General features: G+C 43.9%; 1 protein-coding gene across 1 annotated transcript; it reads left to right on the top strand.

The window, feature by feature from the left end:
* On the top strand, nt 1–18546 carry ACADSB (acyl-CoA dehydrogenase short/branched chain). The gene is made up of 11 exons (XM_075843197.1): nt 1–110; nt 2220–2388; nt 6660–6760; nt 9121–9327; nt 9625–9795; nt 11241–11366; nt 11755–11847; nt 12178–12267; nt 13029–13166; nt 14282–14381; nt 17583–18546. The coding sequence occupies exons 1-11, from the start codon at nt 81–83 to the stop codon at nt 17651–17653; spliced, it is 1296 nt and encodes a 431-aa protein (XP_075699312.1). The 5' UTR covers nt 1–80; the 3' UTR covers nt 17654–18546.
* Nucleotides 18547–20811: the final 2265 nt, after the last annotated feature.

Raw genomic sequence — 20811 nt, 5'->3', positions numbered from 1 at the left:
GGTTGTCCTGTCGCGAGATCTGATACTCGACTATGGTACTTACTAAACACTCGCGAGAGTAGTGCAGTGTGTGACGGGCAATGGCTGGAGTTCTGTGTCGTAGCGCTCAGGTGAGAAGGACAAGGACTGACAAGTTTTGTTTTTTCCCCGTTCTTCTAAATTGTTTTGGGAATTTGCACATATTTCCATTGTCAGTCATGTTCATAGAGACCCGTCAGCAGAGATACCATCAGTGGGTGACGGCAGCTGGGACCCCACGGTGCTCTTCATATAAATAATGTCTGCATGAAGGTGGCTAATACATTTATAGGTAGCAGCCAATCAGATTACTTCTTTAATTTTCAAAGGAGCCTCGTAAAAAATGAAAGCTGGAATCTGATTGGTTGCTACGGACAACCGCTCTGCTTTTCCTTTGCACCAGTTCTGATAAATCTCCCCAATATACTATTTACCAGTTTCTATAACGTGTGTTGTCTTATTTTATTTTTTGTAGCCTCCGTGGATACAAGAAGTGGTGAAATTATAGACTAATAGTATTGGAGTAGAGTAGAGTGGAGTTTGGCTAGCAAAAGATTTTACTTCAAGCGACCCTTCAGTCCCAAAAATTGAATGGACTATAGATTGGTAATGTATAGTCAATTTACCTGCTGCCCCGCTCCTGAATAATCTGGCCTCCATTCCTTCGTTTCCGTTCCCCGCTCTTCAAAATGGCTGCCGTAATCTTCAATGTGGACAGCTTCTTTGGAAGTCTGAGACATGCCTCCGATGGACCGGCACTGATAACGATAGCCCCTGTGTCCATCAGCGCCGGCATCAGGTCTTGGTCCATTGGGGGAAAGTGGTGGAGATGGGGCTCAGACTTCCCAAGAAGCTCTCCATGTTGAAGACTGCGACGGCCATCTTGGAGAATGGAAAACGGGGAACCGGAACGAAGGCCGGATCGTTCAGGAGAGAGGCAGCAGGTAAGTTGACTATACATTTCCAATATATAGTCAAAAGTCTTTAGGGGATTGGAGGGTCGCTTTCATTCTCCAGATTAGATCTGATCCCATTTGTTGTACTAAATATAGCAATATTGCAGGGGGGTGAATTATCCCTTAGGCTATGTTCACACGGGGTATTTTGCCGAGTTTTTTGACGCGGAAACCGCGTCGCAAAACTCGGCAAAAACGGCCCGAGAACGCCTCCCATTGATTTCAATGGGAGGCGTCGGCGTCTTTTTCCCGCGAGCAGTAAAACTGCCTCGCGGGAAAAAGAAGCGACATGCCCTATCTTCGGGCGCTTCCGCCTCTGACCTCCCATTGACTTCAATGGGAGGCAGGAGAAAGCGTATTTCTCGCTGTTTTATGGCCGCGGGCGAAAAACGGCGCGATAATCATCGTGAAAATCGGCGTGCAGGGAGAGGAATATCTGCCTCAAAGTTCCAAACGGAATTTTGAGGCAGATATTCCTCCCCCAAAATACTCCGTGTGAACATAGCCTTAGGCCTCGTGCACACAGCCGTGCACGTGATTACTGCCCGTTATTACAGCTGTGGATAGCCACCTGCACTTTCGGCCCGTGCTCGCATACAAAGTATAGGAGCACGGTCCGTAAAAAGCAAAAGATAGGACATGTCCTATCTTTTGCGGCAGCTTTCTACGGCCCGGACACCTTCCTGTAAATATAAGGTGTCCGTGGAAGTGAATGGGTCCGTAATTGCAGACAATTTTTACAGTCGTGTGCGTGGGGCCTAAAACTGTGGCTTAATGGCTACTTGAGACACCCAGTGGTATGCGTCCTGAAGATCGTACCGTGAGGAAATCTGATGATGTCTGCTTCGTGGCATTTTCAAAACATATGCGCCATCAGACAACTTTTGCGGCTACTAGACTGCTGCGCTTCACAGAAGTGACTGGACAGCATTACAACTCGGGGAAATATAAAGTTACATAGCTCATCCTAAATGTAAGGCAAACCAGGCTTCATGTGGCGTAAGCAGCCATCGAGTTCCAGTGTAAGGCCGGGTTTACACCATGCTTTAAGTCTATATTTTTCTTTACTTGCTACTTCTCCTGCCTCTCGATAATAAAGCAGTTTTCCAGGTTTGTACCCGGTGAAGGAAGATCGATGTCTCTGAATAGTGTAAACGTACATAACCAATAAAAGCGTCTTGCACTTGAATTTATTTGACATTGTTCCATCACTTTGTACTGATGAATTATTTTATTGTGTTTTAGTTACTGGGCGGAGGGTTGCGGTGGCGGCCCTGCTTGGCTACATCCCACAATCTCTATGGTCGCTTAAGATCTTCTAAATCAGATGTGTTGGCTGCAGAACCCGGGGAAGGAGCTATATATGCTCCTCTGGAGACATTCACAGAAGAAGAGGTCATGCTGAGAGACATGGGTAACTATGGAAGAAATACATCTCATTGCTCGTTCATCATCACAGAGCGGCAAGATAAAAGACTATAAATTTAAAGGGATATTCCCATCTTAGTCGTTTATGGATTTAGCGCAGGATATGCTACGAATGCATGATAGACGCCGATCTAGCCTCTGGGTGGCTTGCTCTGCTCTTTTCTTAAAGAGGCTCTGTCACCAGATTATCAAATCCCTATCTCCTATTGCATGTGATCGGCGCTGCAATGTAGAGAACAGTAACGTTTTTTATTTTTGGCCAAGTTATGAGCTATTTTATATATATATATATATATATATATATATATATATATATATACAAATGAGCTTTGAAATGGACAACTGGGCGTGGTTACGTGTATGACGCTGACCAATCAGTGACCAGTCAGCGTCATAAACTCATCTCCATTCATTTACACAGCAGCGATCTGCAGCCACATACACAGAGATTAACGTTAATCAAGTGTCCTGATAATGAATACACATGATCATCCAGCCTGGACGTCATGTGTACTCAGAATCCTGACACTTCTGACTCTTTTCTGTGAGATTCCAGCAAGCCATGCGTAATCTCGCGAGATTACGAGGTAAACGAGATTTCATTTCCCTTGCTGGAAATCTCAAAGAAAAGAGAGTCAGAAGTGTCAGGATTCTGAATACACATGACGTCCTGGCTGGATGATCATGTGTATTCATTATCAGGACACTTGATTAACGTTAATCTCTGTGTATGTGGCTGCAGATCGCTGCTGTGTAAATGAATGGAGAGGAGTGTATGATGCAGACTGGTCACTGATTGGTCAGCGTCATACACGTAAACACGCCCAGTTAAAAACACAATAACGAAAAAACACGCCCAGTTGTCCATTTCAAAGCTCATTTGCATATATATAAAATAGCTCATAACTTGGCCAAAAATGAACTTTTTTAAAAAAAAAAAGACCGTTACTCTTATCTGCATTGCAGCGCCGATCACATGCAATAGGAGATAGGGATTTGAGAATCTGGTGACAGAGCCTCTTTAACTCCCATAGACTTCAATGGAGAGAGCTGCGTGCCTCCTCTCTATTGATTATAGCAGAGAAACCGTGCGATGACGTACGCTTTGGATCGGTAAACATGAGTTGTCGGGGAGGGTCCCGCACTTGTCAGGCATTTCAGAAATATCCTCTGGATACATATTAAATGCTTAAAGAGGCTCTGTCACCAGATTTTGCAACCCCTATCTGCTATTGCAGCAGATAGGCGCTGCAATGTAGATTACAGTAACGTTTTTATTTTTAAAAAACGAGAATTTTTGGCCAAGTTATGACCATTTTTGTAGTTATGCAAATGAGGCTTGCAAAAGTCCAACTGGGCGTGTATTATGTGTATACATCGGGGCGTGTTTACTACTTTTAGTAGCTGGGCGTTCTGACGAGAAGTATCATCCACTTCTCTTCAGAACGCCCAGCTTCTGGCAGATCACGCTGTGACGTCACTCACAGGTCCTGCATCGTGTCAGACGAGCGAGGACACCGGCACCAGAGACTTCAGTTGATTCTGCAGCAGCATCGGCGTTAGCAGGTAAGTCGATGTAGCTACTTACCTGCGAACGCCGATGCTGCTGCAGAATCAACTGTAGCCTCTGGTGCCGATGTGTCCTCGCTCGTCTGACACGATGCAGGACCTGTGAGTGACGTCACAGCGTGATCTGCCAGAAGCTGGGCGTTCTGAAGAGAAGTGGATGATACTTCTCGTCAGAACGCCCAGCTAGTAAACGTAGTAAAAACGCCCCGATGTACGCACATAATACACGCCCACTTGGACTTTTACTTTAAACACGCTCACTTGGACTTTTGCAAGCCTCATTTGCATAAATATAAAAATGGTCATAACTTGGCCAAAAATGCTCGTTTTCTAAAAATAAAAACGTTACTGTAATCTACATTGCAGCGCCGATCTGCTGCAATAGCAGATAGGGGTTGCAAAATCTGGTGACAGAGCCTCTTTAAGTCGTCTTCTCATTTCAAGATGCTAAAAATTCCACTTAGCCATTTGTAGGGTTATCAGAGAGGGAGAGAGACTGGTTGTATTAGCAAATAAGTATTTACAGAACGTGTACAGGATATTTGGAGCCAATAAAGGGACTTTAGAGGGGTGGTCTAGGATTAGAAAATTATGACAACTTTCGTCTAAAAATAGCACCAAACCTGCGTTGTTATTGCAGCTGAGCCCCATTTACTTTAATGAAGCTAAGCTGCAATACCAGACCCGACCCATGAATAGTAATGTGGACTTTTTTTTTTTTTAAGGCAGCCTGTCGCATCGATCATGCTGTCCAATTGACAGGTAGCATGTAATAGAACAGGAGGAGCTGAGAAGATTGATATATAGTTTTGTGGGAAAAGTTTCAGTGTAACTTATATTTTATTGATATAAATCCCTTCTCACACTGGGCTTAGGAGTCCAGTGGGTGGTCCTACTAAGTAATTGACCGTTTCTGTATGCAAATTTATGCAGGGAAGGCTGTGAGTAGGACCGCCCACTGGACTCTTTAAAGGAACAGTGTCATCACAAATTATTTTTTTATATGTTAAAGATGTTAGTGCTTTATTAAAAACGTTTATATTCATTTGTGTGTTTGTGTTTTACTTTTTCTTATTTTTACACTTTTTCTTCCCTATGGGGGCTGCCATTTTTTTTCCATTTCTGTCTGTGTCGATTAACGACACATACAGACATGGAATACGGCAGCCACAGTCCCATAGGGACTGCGAACAGCTCCCGTCCCTTTGACTTCCGTGTACGGCGTCTGTGTGGGAACTGCGCATGCGCCGCTCCCACACAGTCCAATTCGAAATTGGCGCCGTCCGGCGCCATTTTCCTGTGGACCGGAAGTCGCGGCCGGACAGTAATATTACTACTTCCGGTCGCGGCTTCCGGATTTGTGCACTTGGACCAGCGGCAGCAAACGGAGCGGACGGGACGGAGGGAGCCGCGGCGGCAGGAGCAGGTAAGAGATTTCAATGTATGTTCGTGTTTGTGTGTGTTTACTACTGTATGTAAACCTACTACACTGTGGGTTAGCTCAAAAAATGGCGACACACAGTGTAGGAGGTTACACCGTTCAAACCCCTCGTTTATCCCGGCACTAGCCAGGATAAAGGAGGGGGGATGCTGAGAGCTCACTAGAGCGAGGGCTTTTAACCCTATGTTGCACTGCTGCAATTTTGGGAATAGCTCCATCTAGTGACCAAAAATGGGTAGTATTATAAATTTTGAATTAATTTATAATATTTCCTGAATCGTGAAAAAAATAAAAAAAATGTGAACAATGTTTAATCACCCACACACTAAATGTTTAATTTTTTTTAAAAAAACATGTTTTTCTGGCAACACATTCCCTTTAAGGGAACCTGTCACCAGCAATTTCACCTATTGAACTCTACTCACCCCTCGCTGGACCCTGCTGACAAAAGTTCATTGGCGTTATCCCCTCTCCTTAACTCCTCCGACCGTAAATAACGGTCTGCAAATATTTTACGCCTTTTATGGTAATAATCCGTCACTCTCGTTCGTTCCTCTTCTAAAGCCTGCCCACTGCCGAAAACCGGCCCACCCCGAATGTTGTCAATCAAAAGTAAGGAGGCGGGGTAAACTCTGAAAGGCTTTAGGAATGAAGATGTGATGCTTTTCTAGCGAAGATATTTTTTTATTGTGTTTTTTTGCTCATTAGCATGTGGTGCGGAAACACTAAAAAACTGAATACTGAAGGTATAGAGCTACTTAGAAGATAATTATAGGTTACATAAAAATGATTTTTGACCCACTACCACCAGGTATTGCTGGTTTAATAGGAGAAATTCTGGTGACGGTTTTAGAGCATTGAGTGAGCAGGGATTTATATCCATACAAAACAGCTGAGCTCTGATTGGTTGCTAGATGCAAGAAGAACCGCTTTGATAAAACTGTCTAATCGAGGAACTGGACTTGCCCATAGCAACCAATCACAGCGCAGCTTTTATGTTCCCTGAGCAGTTTAAGAAATGAAAGTTGAGCTTTGAGATTGGCTACTAGTTTTTCTACTAGAGAGTATTGATAAATGGGCCGAATTAACCTAAGTTTATTATTCAATTCATGGCTGATTTTGTCGGATGTTTCACAAGTTAAAAAGTCGTATCTAATCCCTGTCCGATATGCTGATGACTTTGATCAGTTGATAAGACCTGTGCTATGTCTGCTTTATCCTCTTGCGTTTTTTTTCTCTTCTCACAGTACGAAAATTTGCCCAGGACCGTATCGCCCCGCTTGTAAAAACCATGGATGCTAACTCAAAACTGGACAATTCAATCATTCGAGGGCTGTTTGATCTCGGGGTTGGTATTCTTACTATTAGTTGAAAGTTGACCTGCTTTCCATTGTTCGGCAGTTGTAATTGATTAATTTTCACGTTTTTGCCACCTTCTGTATTTTCCTTTGCGTCAGTGAAGCTGATAAAGTTAGATTGGCGGTCCGATCGCTTTAAAACTACAAGTACCAGCTAGGGTTGCACGATGCATCGGAATATCAATACTATTTCTACGCTGTCCTCCCTCAAATAGTTCAAAACCGTGAATTCATGTACACGGCCGCACAGCTTAGTATTGTAATACGTATATTTGGTCACTGGCATGATGTGATGCGGCTGGCGCTACATTAATGAGCTGCCGCCGGCTCTGAATACAGAGAACATGGCGTGTGCAATACAAAGCGCCCCCATATTCTCTGTCTTCAGTGCCTTCGCCACCGCTAATTAGTTCAGCGCTGGCCGCATCACGTCCTGCTGCTCGTGCCGACATCAGTAGCAGGGCAATGTAATACACCGCCACAGCCCCGCTCTAACGGTAGAGATCAGAGCAACATCTGATCTCCGCCGTTATCCCCTTGAATGCCACGATCAAAGCTGACCGCAGCATTCGGTTATAAGTGGGTAATACAGTCTTGTAATAGGAAATTTGCTTGCCGGTGAAATTCTGGAGCAGCAAATTTTTACAGATTCGCTTATCTCTGTTGACCATTATTTCTTTGCTGTGACATCGCTGTGTGCATTATTTTTGTACTATGCTCATTATTCCCCTGTTCTGTGACATCACGGAGTTATCTCTTAGCTGTGAAATCACTATCCTTATTTTCCATGTACTGTGACATCACTATGTGCATTATTATTCGTTTGCTTACGTTGCTTTTGTATTCGTGTGCTGTAACATGACTGGATTTTTTTTTTTACCCTGTGATGTCATATATGCATTATTACAGTGTTGTGACTTCACTCTGTGAATTATCCTTATACTGGGATATTAATAGCCAGAAATGTAAATCAGATCCTCGTTGCACAACTTTTCCAATAATCATTTGTCGGGGGCCTGATACTGATTTACTGTCTGTATTCTATCCCTGAGCTGCATTTCTATGGCCTCCCACACACGAGCGTGTTTGGTCCGCAGGTCGGCCGCAATTCCCGGACCGAACACACTGCAGGGAGCCGAGCTCCTAGCATCATAGTTATGTATGACGCTAGGAGTCCCTGCCTTGCTGTGGGACAACAGTCCCGTACAGTAATCATGTTTTCAGTACGGGACAGTAGTTCCACGGAGAGGCAGGGACTCCTAGCGTCGTATATAACTATGATGCTAGGAGCCCGGCTACCTGCACTGTGTTCGGTCCGGGAAATGTGGCCGACATAAGGACCGTATATCACGGACTGAACACGCTCGTGTGAATCCGGCCTAATTCAGTTGGTTGTTGCTGGAAACGGTCAACAAGCTTGTTGGCAGACATACCCCTAAGGCCAGGTCCACACGGGTCGGATTTGCTGCAGAGAATTTCGCAGCAAATCCCAACTAGGAATCAGCAGAGGATTTTGCAAGATAAATCCACACCAAATCGTGAGGATTTGCAGCTGCGGATTTTTTTTGGCGAATTCTGTGAGAAGCCGGATGTCATTCATTTTAAATCCGCACGAATTTTGCTGTAGATCCGCAGACAACATGCAGCAAAATCTGCAACACTAGCGTTTGATTATGGATTTTAACTTCCACAACAAAATCCTGCTCCTTCTCTAACAAATTTATGTTTTGCGAATTTAAAAATCCACATTGCACAGAAAATATCCGCAGCATGTTGATAACTTTCGGTAGTCTCATCCACTTGCCTGCTACTGTATTTCGCTGTGGATTTTTCCGGCGCAAATCTGGATGGGAATGCTGCAACATTTCCATCCAGTGGATTAAGGCTTCATTCACATCTGCGCTAGGGCTCCGTTCCGTCTGAATCAATAGAGTAGTCGACTGCGCTATTGATCCCGTCAAAATGACAGAACCCTTGCACAACGGAGACAAAGGGGAACCATTGGCACAGGATCCGTCATCATTGAAGCCAATGGTGATGGAAACAAAAACCTATGGTTTCCGTTTGTGTCTGTCATTAGCGTGAATGAAGCTTTAGCTGAGCAATTCTGAGCTGTGCCTGGTGCAAATCATCAGTGACAGCTTTGTCCAGACATTGAGCCAGAACTTGAATGGAGCTAAAGTGCAATACCAGACACCGCCCATGGACAAGAGTGACAACTGATCAGAACGTAGGGACTTTCATTTGTCTAAACTGATTGGTTATGCTCTCACTTTATCAATTCTACAATATCTTATGTCCCTATAGCTTTCATTAGTTTAATCTTTAACCCTTTCCTTTCTCTTTTCAGCTGATGAGTGTAGCGGTGGACCCTAACTATGGTGGCACAGGAGCGTCTTTTTTCTCCTCTATTCTTGTGATTGAGGAATTAGCCAAGGTGGACCCGTCTGTGTCCGTTTTCTGTGATATTCAGAACACACTCATCACGACATTGTTCCAGGAGCTAGGTACAGAGGAACAGAAAGAGACTTACCTGCCCAGGTTGTGCAAGGACATGGTAAGAGACGGTTAATTGTTTGATTATGCCGACATGAGATTGACGACTGATAGCACATGGTCTTCTGGCTTTCTTCCAGAAACTACGCCACTCTTGTCCATCGACTGTTTCTGGTATTGCAGCTGAACCCCATTCACCTGAATAAGGATGAGCCGCAATACCAAACGTGGCCCATGGACAAGAGTGGTGCTGTTTCTGGGAGAAAGCAGCCATGCTTTTCTATACTCATACGTTCCGGACTGACTTTGTCACTTTTACCCTTTAAATGTGGAGCTTATTTGTATTTCCTCTGTGTAGGTGGGCAGTTTTTGCCTTTCGGAGGCTGGTTCTGGCAGCGACGCGTTCTCCCTGAAAACCACAGCTCAAAAGCACAAGGATTATTATGTGATCAATGGCTCCAAGATGTGGATCAGTAACTCCGAGCAGGCAGGGGTCTTCCTTGTGATGGCAAACGCAGACATATCCGCTGTAAGTTCTTCTCCTCTGACACATCTGTGTATCCTCTCCATTTCTAGGCTGTTGGCTTTGTTTTTATTCATGATCACCTTTCATTAAGATTACTTATTGCTTCTACTGTTTGCTTTACCGCATACTGAACTATAGTGAGCACTTGACAATGTCCAAACCGTGGGAGGAAGCGCTCCCTTCTAGGAGATTAACTACCAGCATGATATGGCTGCCGGCAGGGAACAATAATTTACATCCCAGTGTGGCATAAATGTAGAGAAGATCAACCTTAAAGAAGCACTCCACTTTCTTTTTTTATTGAACCCTCAATTTTGTACATTATGAAGTTCACGTAAGCGGCGCTGGACCCGGAAGATGCGGGGATCGGTAAGTATTTTTGCACACAGCACCCCACTGAAACACCAATGTACAAATGGAGGGTTCAATAGAAAAAAATAAAGTGGAGTGCTTCTTTAAGCGTATTCCTGTTTTATGTAAATATAGTTTAAACACTGTATCATGCTGTCATAAAAAGGGTATTCCCATCTGATATCATATATCACTAGGATTTTCCCCTGCCAATCCAGAGAATGAAGTAACAAAGGACGCTTTGTCTTTTTTTCTGCACTGTGGTGCTCTTGGCCATCCACTGTGCAGGAAACTGCAACACCGCTGTATACAAGTGACTCCCTGCCCAGCAGGTGGCCGGGAGTCCCCCTTTGCAGGGAAACTCTGAAGGAGCCGCCATGCTTAACTAGTTCTCACTAATCAGGAGGTTCTTGTATATTCTTGGGATCATACCATCACTTATTATGGTGAGAAACCCCTTTAAAGGCTATGTACACCTTTGAAATCATATATATTTTCAGTGTGATTGGTGGCACTTTCAAAATACTTTTTATTAAAAAAATTAACTTTTTGAGATACAGCTGCTTTGTATCCTGTATACAGAGCAGCTGTATCATGCGCGAAGACCTGAATCAGGCTGGTTTGCGGGACTGACTGGTTCAGCGACTGAGGGTCCTGCGTGGATCCACCTGTAATCGATCACATCTAAGTTATGAACTTCGATGTAATTGATAGCAGCTCGATCCTGCGTGTTAGAGACACACCGGACCTGCTGTCGATGAGCCCGTCGGTCCCGCAGACCTGACAGGTACAGGTTTCAGCGCTAGATCCGGCTGCTCTGTATACAGGATACAAATCAGCTGTATCTCAAAGTAAAATATTTTTTAATAAAGTATTTTGAAAGTTGCACCAATCGCCCTAATGGACAATCTTATTACAAAAAAAAAAAACGGAACTATTTTTGAAAGGTTGTCCATAGCCGTTGTCGTTATAACTACACCGGGGGACCTGGATGAAACAACCCCTTTAATTTAAGGAAACGTGGCTGAACTGCAGATATGTTGATAGATAAGAGGACTCCGTTTTGGTAACTTTACTTTTCTTTGTATGTTTTTCAGGGATACAGAGGAATCACATGCTTTATTGTTCCCAAGGAAACTGAAGGACTGCACATTGGAAAAAAGGAGGATAAACTAGGACTCCGAGCGTCTTCAACATGTGCACTGACTTTCGACAATGTTAAGGTATGACCGTTTCTGGCGCAAGTTATAGTAAATTTGGCGGGCAGCAGAACGTCACGCACCCTTCTGCTATGCCTCGACCACTAATAAATTTCCCCCATTATGTATTGAAAAACTTGTATTAACTTTTTTTTTCGGTGGGGGGGGGGGGGGGATTGTTACAGCGATACCGAGTGATGTCTTGTCCATAGCGATTTCACTGTGATTGGCCACTGCAGTCAGTCACTATGGATGTCACAGGTGACTGAGCAGACTAGCAATCTGTAACAGAACCCCTTTAAATTCAGGCTTTAGTAGTAGGAGATGACAAACTGAACATTACAAAATTTGGCGGGCTCTCGTTGCATGTCACTGACGACCAGTCCATCTCTCACTTCATTTCTTTGTGCAGGTTCCAGAAAGCTGTGTGCTTGGCAAGCTTGGACATGGCTATAAATACGCTATAGGAATGCTGAATGAAGGCCGGATTGGAATTGCAGCCCAGGTGATTGGATAGGTTGCTGGTACATGTTCACTTCTCTTTTTAGTCGTCATAACTACTGAGATATTTGCTTTTAGTTTGGATTCACGTCACAGATTTGGTGCAGATTTCCGGCGAGGATTCTGCATAGAAAATCGGCACCAAATTTACACTGTAACTGGGATTAAAAAATCCCATTCACTTCCAGTCAAACAGCAGAAACATTATCTATCAACGATTACTCTGCAGATTTGACGTAACATTATTATCTTTGGGTTAGTTAAAAAAATAAAATAAAAAATATATATTATAATTTTTTGGCTTTTATACAATCGATGTCTGTTTCGTTTTTAGATGGTGGGTCTGGCTCAGGGGTGCTTTGATCACACAATCCCATACACCAAGCAGAGGATACAGTTTGGGCAGAGAATTTTCGACTTTCAGGTTTGTGCCTGTTTTTATTACTTTCCTTGTCTCTGCTTCATCTCCTTTTAATATTCAGCCCATCTATGTCTCCGCTGTATGTAACTGTCCGGTTTTTGTATATTTTATCATTACAATAACCATCTTGTGGGTTGACCGACAAGTATCTAATGTAATATAAATGCTTTCTCCTGACACCTGATTTAATAATTCTATAATGCATTATTTGGACCCTTGTGACTTTACTTCTTGCAATACTGTGCGTGCAATATCTCACATCCGTCCCTGCCTCCAGTGGGGTTCACAATCTTCCTTCGTTCAGGCTTGTACATCTGCTGTAGGGCCAGTTTCATAGGAAGCCATTTAAATGGAGTTACCTGCACAATCCGTTTTAATAGTAGGCAGAGGTTGTACCTCCATCAGGTTCCCCTTCTAGCCAGCTCACAAATGTGCATCAGTCATTGCTCCAGAGAGACGCAGGTGTCATTGATATCATTGGCTCCCTTTAATGCTTTGCTTGCCCCACATCACTACTGCATTTACACAGCACTTTATCTGGGGAAGGGGGTGCAAGGACTAAACTTGACATCCCCTTTTTTTGTCTTGAAGGTGTGAGTGGTTTCCTACCCCACCTTCAAGCCATTTAAGTTAAAGGGGATGTCAATGTAATGACAGGGAAAATGTGCAAACTCCCTGCAGATGTTCCCCTGGTGGTATTCACCCCTGTATCCCCAGCAGGATAGCACAAGCCCTCTAGCTTTTTGTTCTTATGCACTCTGCAGGGTATGCAGCACCAGATCTCGCATGTAGCCACCCAGCTGGAAGCTGCACGACTACTAACCTACAACGCAGCCAGACTAAAGGAAGCCGGAAGACCCTTCAAGAAGGAGGCATGCATGGCAAAGTACTTTGCATCTGAGGTAATAACGTTCTGTTTTATCAGTTCAATTACTAAAGCCTTTCAGTTTCCTTCCGAATCCGGACAATAAAGAACAGATTATAAATTATTCCTACTAAACTGGTTTATGGAAGGCACAGTAAAAGCCAAACGAGGCAAAACTGCTACACTGTGATCTGCTGAGCCTGCGGGGAGGTGCATGACACACGGATTGTCTCTCTGGTTGTCTTTGAGTACCTGTGTCATGCGCTGCCCCCTTATGCCTTGCACTAGGCATAATGCAGTGTTGCCCCTGTAATAGTATGGAGAAACACATTTGGAAACATTCAAAATCTTCCATTCTACAAGACTATGATATTTCTTTTATCACCAACAGGTGGCGCCACAGGGATGGAATTCAAATATTCTGTAGACTAACATTATTGTTAGAAAGTTATGTTCTTGTAGCCCACCCAAAACTGTGTATCTTCAAGTTAGCTGGAAGATTCTGATGATTGGCTTAAAAATAATAAACAAAGGGAATAATATCTCAATACGTCCGCAGTAAATATAAAAAACTTGCATCTTTGTGATATATCTTCATTAAAAGTGGTACTCTGGTACTCTGCCGATCATCTCGTCCCATTAACTTGAATAGGATGAGCTGCGACACCAGGCACAGCCGTTCATACGGATAACCCGCTGTACCGGTCTGCGCCATGTCTGCCTTATTGTTTACACAGGCACAGTGGCTTGTCCCGGACAACTCCTTTAAAACCAGGACCTCCATATTGAACATATATCTGCCTAATACTTCCATATGATTGTGTGTTCAAGATTAGGGCTAGGGGACCCCCGGACCAGTCCCAGCAGTACACCATTACATACTCCAGGTACTTAAAAAGGACACCGAATAAGATCAAATCGGCTCGCCTGCTTTTTAACCTTCTCCGGGTAGCAACAGAAAAAATGTTTCTCTCTACACGGCAGGAGTCAAACTGAAATAGAAGTGAGAATTGCAATAACGGCAGTGCTGAGATATTACAGCGATCCTAGGTTTTACACTTGCTGACTATATATCCATCGAGCTTCACTTTACATCTTATACCCTATTTTTATACCTTAACTGCAAATCATGTTTTCACTGTTTTCCCTTAGGTGGCTGGAATGACAACCAGTAAATGTTTGGAGTGGATGGGAGGTGTCGGATTTACCAAGGATTATCCGATTGAAAAATATTACCGGGATGCAAAGATAGGTACGATGTGATGGAAAATGAACTTGCTATAAATGTATTTGGATGACCGTCTGTGTGAAATTCCTCTCGTGTTAGTCAGGAATGAGTAGCTGGCTGCGCGTATAAATATGCGCTGTCTATTCAATGCAAGTGTCGAATATTTCGGATATTTAAAGGAACACTAAGGGCGGGTTCACACATGGCGGAATTTCACTTAAATTCCGCTGCGGACACTCCGCAGCGTTAATCCGCAGCGGAGCCGTTTCTCCATTGACTTTCACTTTAATTTAGCAGTGTTCGTTTACACGATGCGTACAATTCCGCTGCGGAGCATAGGCTGCGGAGCGGAATTTGGTGTCCGCAGCATGCTCTGTCTGTTGCGGAGCAGTGGCGGACTGGTTGCGGACTCATGGCGGAATTTCTCCATTGACTTCAATGGAGAGTCAAAATTCCGCAATGAAGTCCGCAGATCTTATGTGTGCTGCGGAGCGTATTGTTTTTACTACCATGACATTTCTTCATTCTGGCTGGACCTATGTATTTCTAGGTCTACAGCCAGACTGAGGAAGTCAATGGGGCTCCCGTAATGACGGGAGCGTTGCTAGGAGACGTCTGTAAATAGTCACTGTCCAGGGTGCTGAAAGAGTTAAGCGATCGGCAGTAACTGTTTCTGCACCCGGGACAGTGACTACCGATCTCAATATACATGTATCTGTAAAAAAACATATAAGTTCATACTTACCGAGAACTCCCTGCGTCTGTCTCCAGTCCGGCCTCCCAGGATGACGTTTCAGTGTAAGTGACGGCTGCAGCCAATCACAGGCCAAGCACAGGCTGCAGCGGTCACATGGACTGGAGCTTCATCCAGGGAGGTCGGGCCGGATGCCGAAAGAGGGACGCGTCACCAAGACAACGGGCGGTAAGTATGAATTTCTTTGACTTTCACTAGGGAAAGTGCTGTCCCTTCTCTCTATCCTGCACTGAATAGGGAGAAGAGAAGCACTTTTCCTGCAGTCCGCAGCGGCCAGTCCGCATCAATTTTCTGCACATTTTGTGCAGATCCGCTGCAGAATCTGCAACGCAGATTCTGTGCGGCATTGATGCGGACAGTTGCGGAGGAATTCCGCCTTGTGTGGTCATGCCCTAAACCTAGAAATGAATGATAAAAGTAAACGGGAGATACACGTGCACATAGTTTGTCAATCCGCATGTTCCTGAAACAAACCGTCTGTAGAGAACACGCGTATTCATTTCCTTCTGATTTCTTCCATTTCGTTTGATTGGTAAGATGGTAGATCCGTTTGTTATCTACTATTGCAGAAAGAGCAGGGGGGAGGGCTCCTGCTGCCGCCAGTTTCCTTACAGACAGACACGGGATTGTGAAGAGGGGAAGGGAGGAATAGCTAATCTCCTAGGACACACCGAGAACGTTTCTTTATGTATTTTTCAGTTTTTATATCCATCTGAGACAGGATATGATTATGGGAGATATTGTAGGGACGTGTGTGTTTTTTCTATTTTATAGTATTGACATTTTATATGACTATATTTTACATAAAATTCTGAAGATCGGTAAGGAAAGCTTAAGGTGCAGCTCAGTGGTCAGCACTCTTTTGTAGAGCTTGGGGGTGTTGAGTTTGAATCCAACCATAGGCGACCCTTGCATGTAGTTTGTGGGTTCTCCCTGTGCTGGCGTGGGTTTCCTCTGGGTTCTCCAGGTTCTCCAAAACATGAGCTCGAAAAACATGCTGCTTGGTTATATTGGCTTTCTATGCATTTCCCCAGCCTGTGTCGTCTTGTGAGCCTAAACTATGGAAAATTAGCCCCATGGGGAAAATGACTGACTGATGTGGATATGAGGGTGTGAGGCCGGATTTTGCGCGCACAAAAGGCACTTAACAGCTGCGTGTGTCAGCCCCGTATAATGCGCGGCTGCGTAATTTTCGCGCAGCCGCCATCATTATGACACTCCGTTTGGATGTTTGTAAACTGAAAAGCACGTGGTGCTTTTCTGTTTCCATTCATAGTTTGACAGCTGTTGCGCGAATCACTCTCGTCCCACGGAAATGCTTCCGTGTGGTTCGCGTGATTTTCACGCACCCATTGACTTCAATGGGTGCGTGATGCGCGAAATCCGCACAAAGAACGGACATGTCGTGAGTTTTTCGCAGCGGACTCGCGCTGCGTAAAAATCACGCAACTGTCTGCACGGCCCCATAGATTAATATAGGTCCGTGCGACGCGCGTGAAAATCACGCGCGTTGCACGGACGTATATCCCGTTCGTCTGAATAAGCCCTTATGTTTAACTAAACCAGAAATAAAGCTTTGACTTTGGGGCCAATGTATTTGTTATATTGGAGAATAGCAATTCCTTATTATAGCGTTATTCCAATAATAATAAGGGCGCTAGAACACGTGATCAGGTTTTTCTCCTATGCCGTTTTTTAAACCAAAACCATGAATGGGTTCAAATAAGTGGAGAAATAGTATCTGTCCTATAGAGTGTATTCAGATGCTGCTTCTTCTTCTTCTTCTTCTTCTTCTTCTTCTTCTTCTTCTTCTTCTTCTTTTTTATTTTTATTTTTTATTATTATGCAGTTGCGGCTATTACAGGTGAAACAAAGGATTGTTTCACTTATAAAAAAAAAAAACAGAAAATAGCAGTAATACCACACGTGATTATGCGGTTTTAAATCCAATGTCTGAATATACCCCTATACTTATGATTCACACCTGGTTTTGGCTTTAAAAAAAAAAAAAAAACGGCATAAAAACCACCTGATCAAAGCCTGCACGTGTACTAGCACCCTCAGGGTACCCGCAAACCTGGCGCGGTTTGTTGCAGAGTCACAGTGGAGTTCACCCCTTTTACATTGAAAAGGCTGAAATCCGCAGTGAACATCCAGAACAGAAGGAGCAGGCCGGTTAGATGCTAGGATTTCCTGCGCGGAAAATGTCCAGCCATGTGTGGAGGAGGTTTGGTAAATCTCATTCACTTCGCTACAACAGTCTTTCCCTGCAGATTTTCCAACCGCAAATCCAAATGAAAAATCTGCTATTGTGTGGACACCCCATTCACATAAACCACTGGGCCGCTGCACATTTATACAGGGGCACACTTTCTTGTATTTCTTTTATCATCTTGTATAAGGTAAAAATTATATCTCATTCTTAACATGCATTGGTAAACTTTATAAAATAAAATCCTGTTTTTATCCAGGTACAATATATGAGGGAACCTCCAACATCCAGCTGAGCACAATTGCCAAGTTCATAGATCAGGAGTACTGAAAAATAGCGTTACAGCATCGGATCCATCTTCAGGCTCATTGGCTGATCACCTAAGAGGAGATCTATTTTCCAAAACATGAATGTCTACATCTGTATTAATGCAAATCCATACCATGCACATAAATACTGGTATCGGACTTTTTAATTTTACTGTCCCTTTAAACAAGATCAAATTACTATTCCATATTGCTGGTTGTACAGTCTCTGTCCTGATTCATGAAATCTTGTGATCATGGTAAATCTTATGAATGTCTGATCAAGGTTTGTATTGGTTAGGGTATGTTCATACACACTAATTACGGACGTAAATCGGGCGTATTAACCCCCGAATTATGTCTGAAATTACGACTTGAAAGCGTTGACAAACATCTGCCCATTGAAAGCAATGGGCTGACGTTTGTCTGTTCACACGAGGCGTATATTTACGCGCTGCTGTCAAATGACGGCGCGTAAATAGACGCCCGCGTGAAAGAAGTGACCTGTCACTTCTCGGGGCGTAATTGGAGCCGTTATTCATTGACTCCAATGAAAAGCAGCGCCAATTACGTCCGTAATGGACGCGACGTTCAGGTGCCTGCACATACCGTTACGGCTGAAATGACGGGGCTGTTTTCTCCTGAAAACAGCCCCGTAATTTCGGCTGTTACGGACGCTGCCGTGTGAACATATCCTCACAGTCAATCTAACAGAGCAATAGGAAATGTTGTTGGGGTAGAGTTACCTTTTAATTTATTTCTAAAAAGTTGGGTTTTGTAATAAAAAAACCTCTAGATGAGGGGTTCAATGTAAACATTGGCGGTACTTGTTACAACTGGTAGCACTTTCTTTTAATTCATTTTGTATCTGTGTTTCTCTAAAGAAAAGTTTCAATAAAAAATTTAATTTTGTGTCAATTTTGAAAGTCCTTTTGCAGACAGTGGAAGCCAAACATTGTCCTGCTACTCACCTGGTCTCCTCTCCCATGAGTGTGAGTGATTTGTATGGAAGCCACGCGTGCAAACACTGGACCAGCACAAAGTGGACCATACTTAATTCACACCCGCGTCAGTGTTTCCATTGTTCTGCTTCATCAGAAGAGCAGAACAACGAAAACGCCGGAAGTGTCGGTTCTATTACATGAGACACCATCGACCGCCATGATGGAACCCATTGACTTTATTGGGTTTCCGTCACGGTGTCCGTGATTTTACTAGAAACAATAGCACAGCATGCTGCAGTATTTCTGGCTGGATCTTTGATTAAGGCCTTATTCACACGAGCGTGTGCGTATTGCGCACGCAAAAAAAGCTGCGTTTTGTGCGCCTAGCAGTTCCGTGTGGCATCAGTATTTGGTGCGCGGCTGCGTGATTTTCGCGCATATGGCATCGTTATGGCACGGTTTTTATGTTTACAAACCTAAGCAGGAGGTGCTTTTATGTTTTCATTAGTTTATTTTACAACTGTAGCGTGAATCACGAGCGGCACACGGAAGTGCTGCCGTGCGTGATTTTCACGCATCCAATGACTTCAATGGGTGCGTGCTGCGCAAAAAAACGGCCAAGTATAGGACATGTCGTGAGTTTTACGCAGCGGACACACGCTGCGTGAAAATCACGGACAGTCTGAACGTCCCCATTGCCTAACATAGGTCCGTGCGGCACATGTGAAAATCACGGACGTAAAATACGTTTGTGTGAATAAAGCCTAAGGCTTCTAATGGAGCCTCTAATGCGGATGTGAACAGGCCTTAAGATGGGAGTGGTATTTGGGTTATCCTTTGTGTTCAACACATACAGGAACCGTTGTCGGTCCAGCTGGCTGACTGATTCGGCTTACAGTGGCGCTCTGCAGCTTCTGTGTATACTGCATACAAAGAAGCTGCATTGCAAAAAGTAAGAAGTTTTTTTTTTTTTTTAATATGTCAATTTTAAAAAAATTCAAAACGGCGTAACCCATGCATTTCATAAAACAAGACAAAAAAAAAAAAAAAAAGCTTACACATCCTCAAACGGCTAGGGACACCGTTGTTTTTTTTTTTTTCTTCTTCTTCTCGGCTTGAAAATGGGTCGTGTGAACATACCTTCGTAAGGATGGCCATTCATCCTCGTTTCCGCTGCAGCTGGCTAAACCTGCAAACAGCTCACTTTGACAGGGGTCTCGAGAATTGGACCAACAGCTTATCCCCACCGCAGCTCTCCAAATAAATACTTTGTCTATTATGAGACCACTCCTTTTAAAGAGGCTCTGCCACCAGTTTATAGCTTCCCTATTTCCTACCTAATCTAATAGGCGCTTTGATATTGATAACTACTGTTTTTTTGTTTATTATTAACCAAGTTATGAATGTTTTTCGATTTTATGTTAAACTTTTCTAAATGCCCAACTGGGCGTTTTGTCTTTTTTCTCTTCACCAAGTGGGCGTTGTATAGAAAAGTGTATGACTAACCAATTGGCATCCTACACTTCTCTTCATTCCAGCCCAGCTTGATTCACAGCACAGCGTGATCTCATGAGATCATGCTGTGATGTCACTTCCTCCTGCAGGCCCTTCTCTGAAGACTGAACAGACACCGCTTCCAGCCACTGCAGATTTGGATAAACGTCCTGGCGTGGTACACACCTTTGCCGGGACCTGAGAGATTATTACACCACTGGGATGCAATATGGATCATGTATGTCTGTGCACACATTTTAATTGCTCTCCATAGACTTCAATGGGCATTTTCCACCCGCAAAACTAATAAAACTAGTTTGTGCTTCGTTTTTAAAATATGTGCGTGTCTTATAGAATAGACTCCTAGATTAACATTAAGGCATCATTTACACGAGCGTAATATACGCGCGTGCTTTTCACATGTGTCGTACGCACCTATATTAGTCTATGGGGCAGTGCAGACAGTGCGTGAATTTTGCGCAGCGCGAGTGCGTTGCGTAAAACTCACGACATGTCCTATCTTTGTGCGCTGTTCGCGCATCACGCACCCATTGAAGTCAATGGGTGCGTGAAAACCACGCATGCCGCACGGAAGCACTTCCGTGCGAATTGCGTGATTCGCGCAACAGCTGTCAAACGCTGAATGTAAACAGAAAAGCACCACGTGCTTTTCTGTTTACAAACATCCAAACGGAGTGTCATAATGATGGCGGCTGCGCGAAAATCACGCAGCCGCGCATCATAC

The sequence above is a fragment of the Rhinoderma darwinii genome, chromosome 11, assembly GCF_050947455.1.
Source record: "Rhinoderma darwinii isolate aRhiDar2 chromosome 11, aRhiDar2.hap1, whole genome shotgun sequence".
Taxonomy (NCBI): domain Eukaryota; kingdom Metazoa; phylum Chordata; class Amphibia; order Anura; family Rhinodermatidae; genus Rhinoderma; species Rhinoderma darwinii.
This window is presented reverse-complemented; position numbering and strand designations above follow the sequence as displayed.

Coding starts and splice junctions, on each gene's coding strand:
- ACADSB (XM_075843197.1), top strand. CDS start 81: ATGGCTGGAGTTCTGTGTCGTAGCGCTCAG. Junction 13,167..14,281: donor CAAAGTACTTTGCATCTGAG/GTAATAACGTTC, acceptor GTTTTCCCTTAG/GTGGCTGGAATGACAACCAG. Junction 14,382..17,582: donor TTACCGGGATGCAAAGATAG/GTACGATGTGAT, acceptor GTTTTTATCCAG/GTACAATATATGAGGGAACC.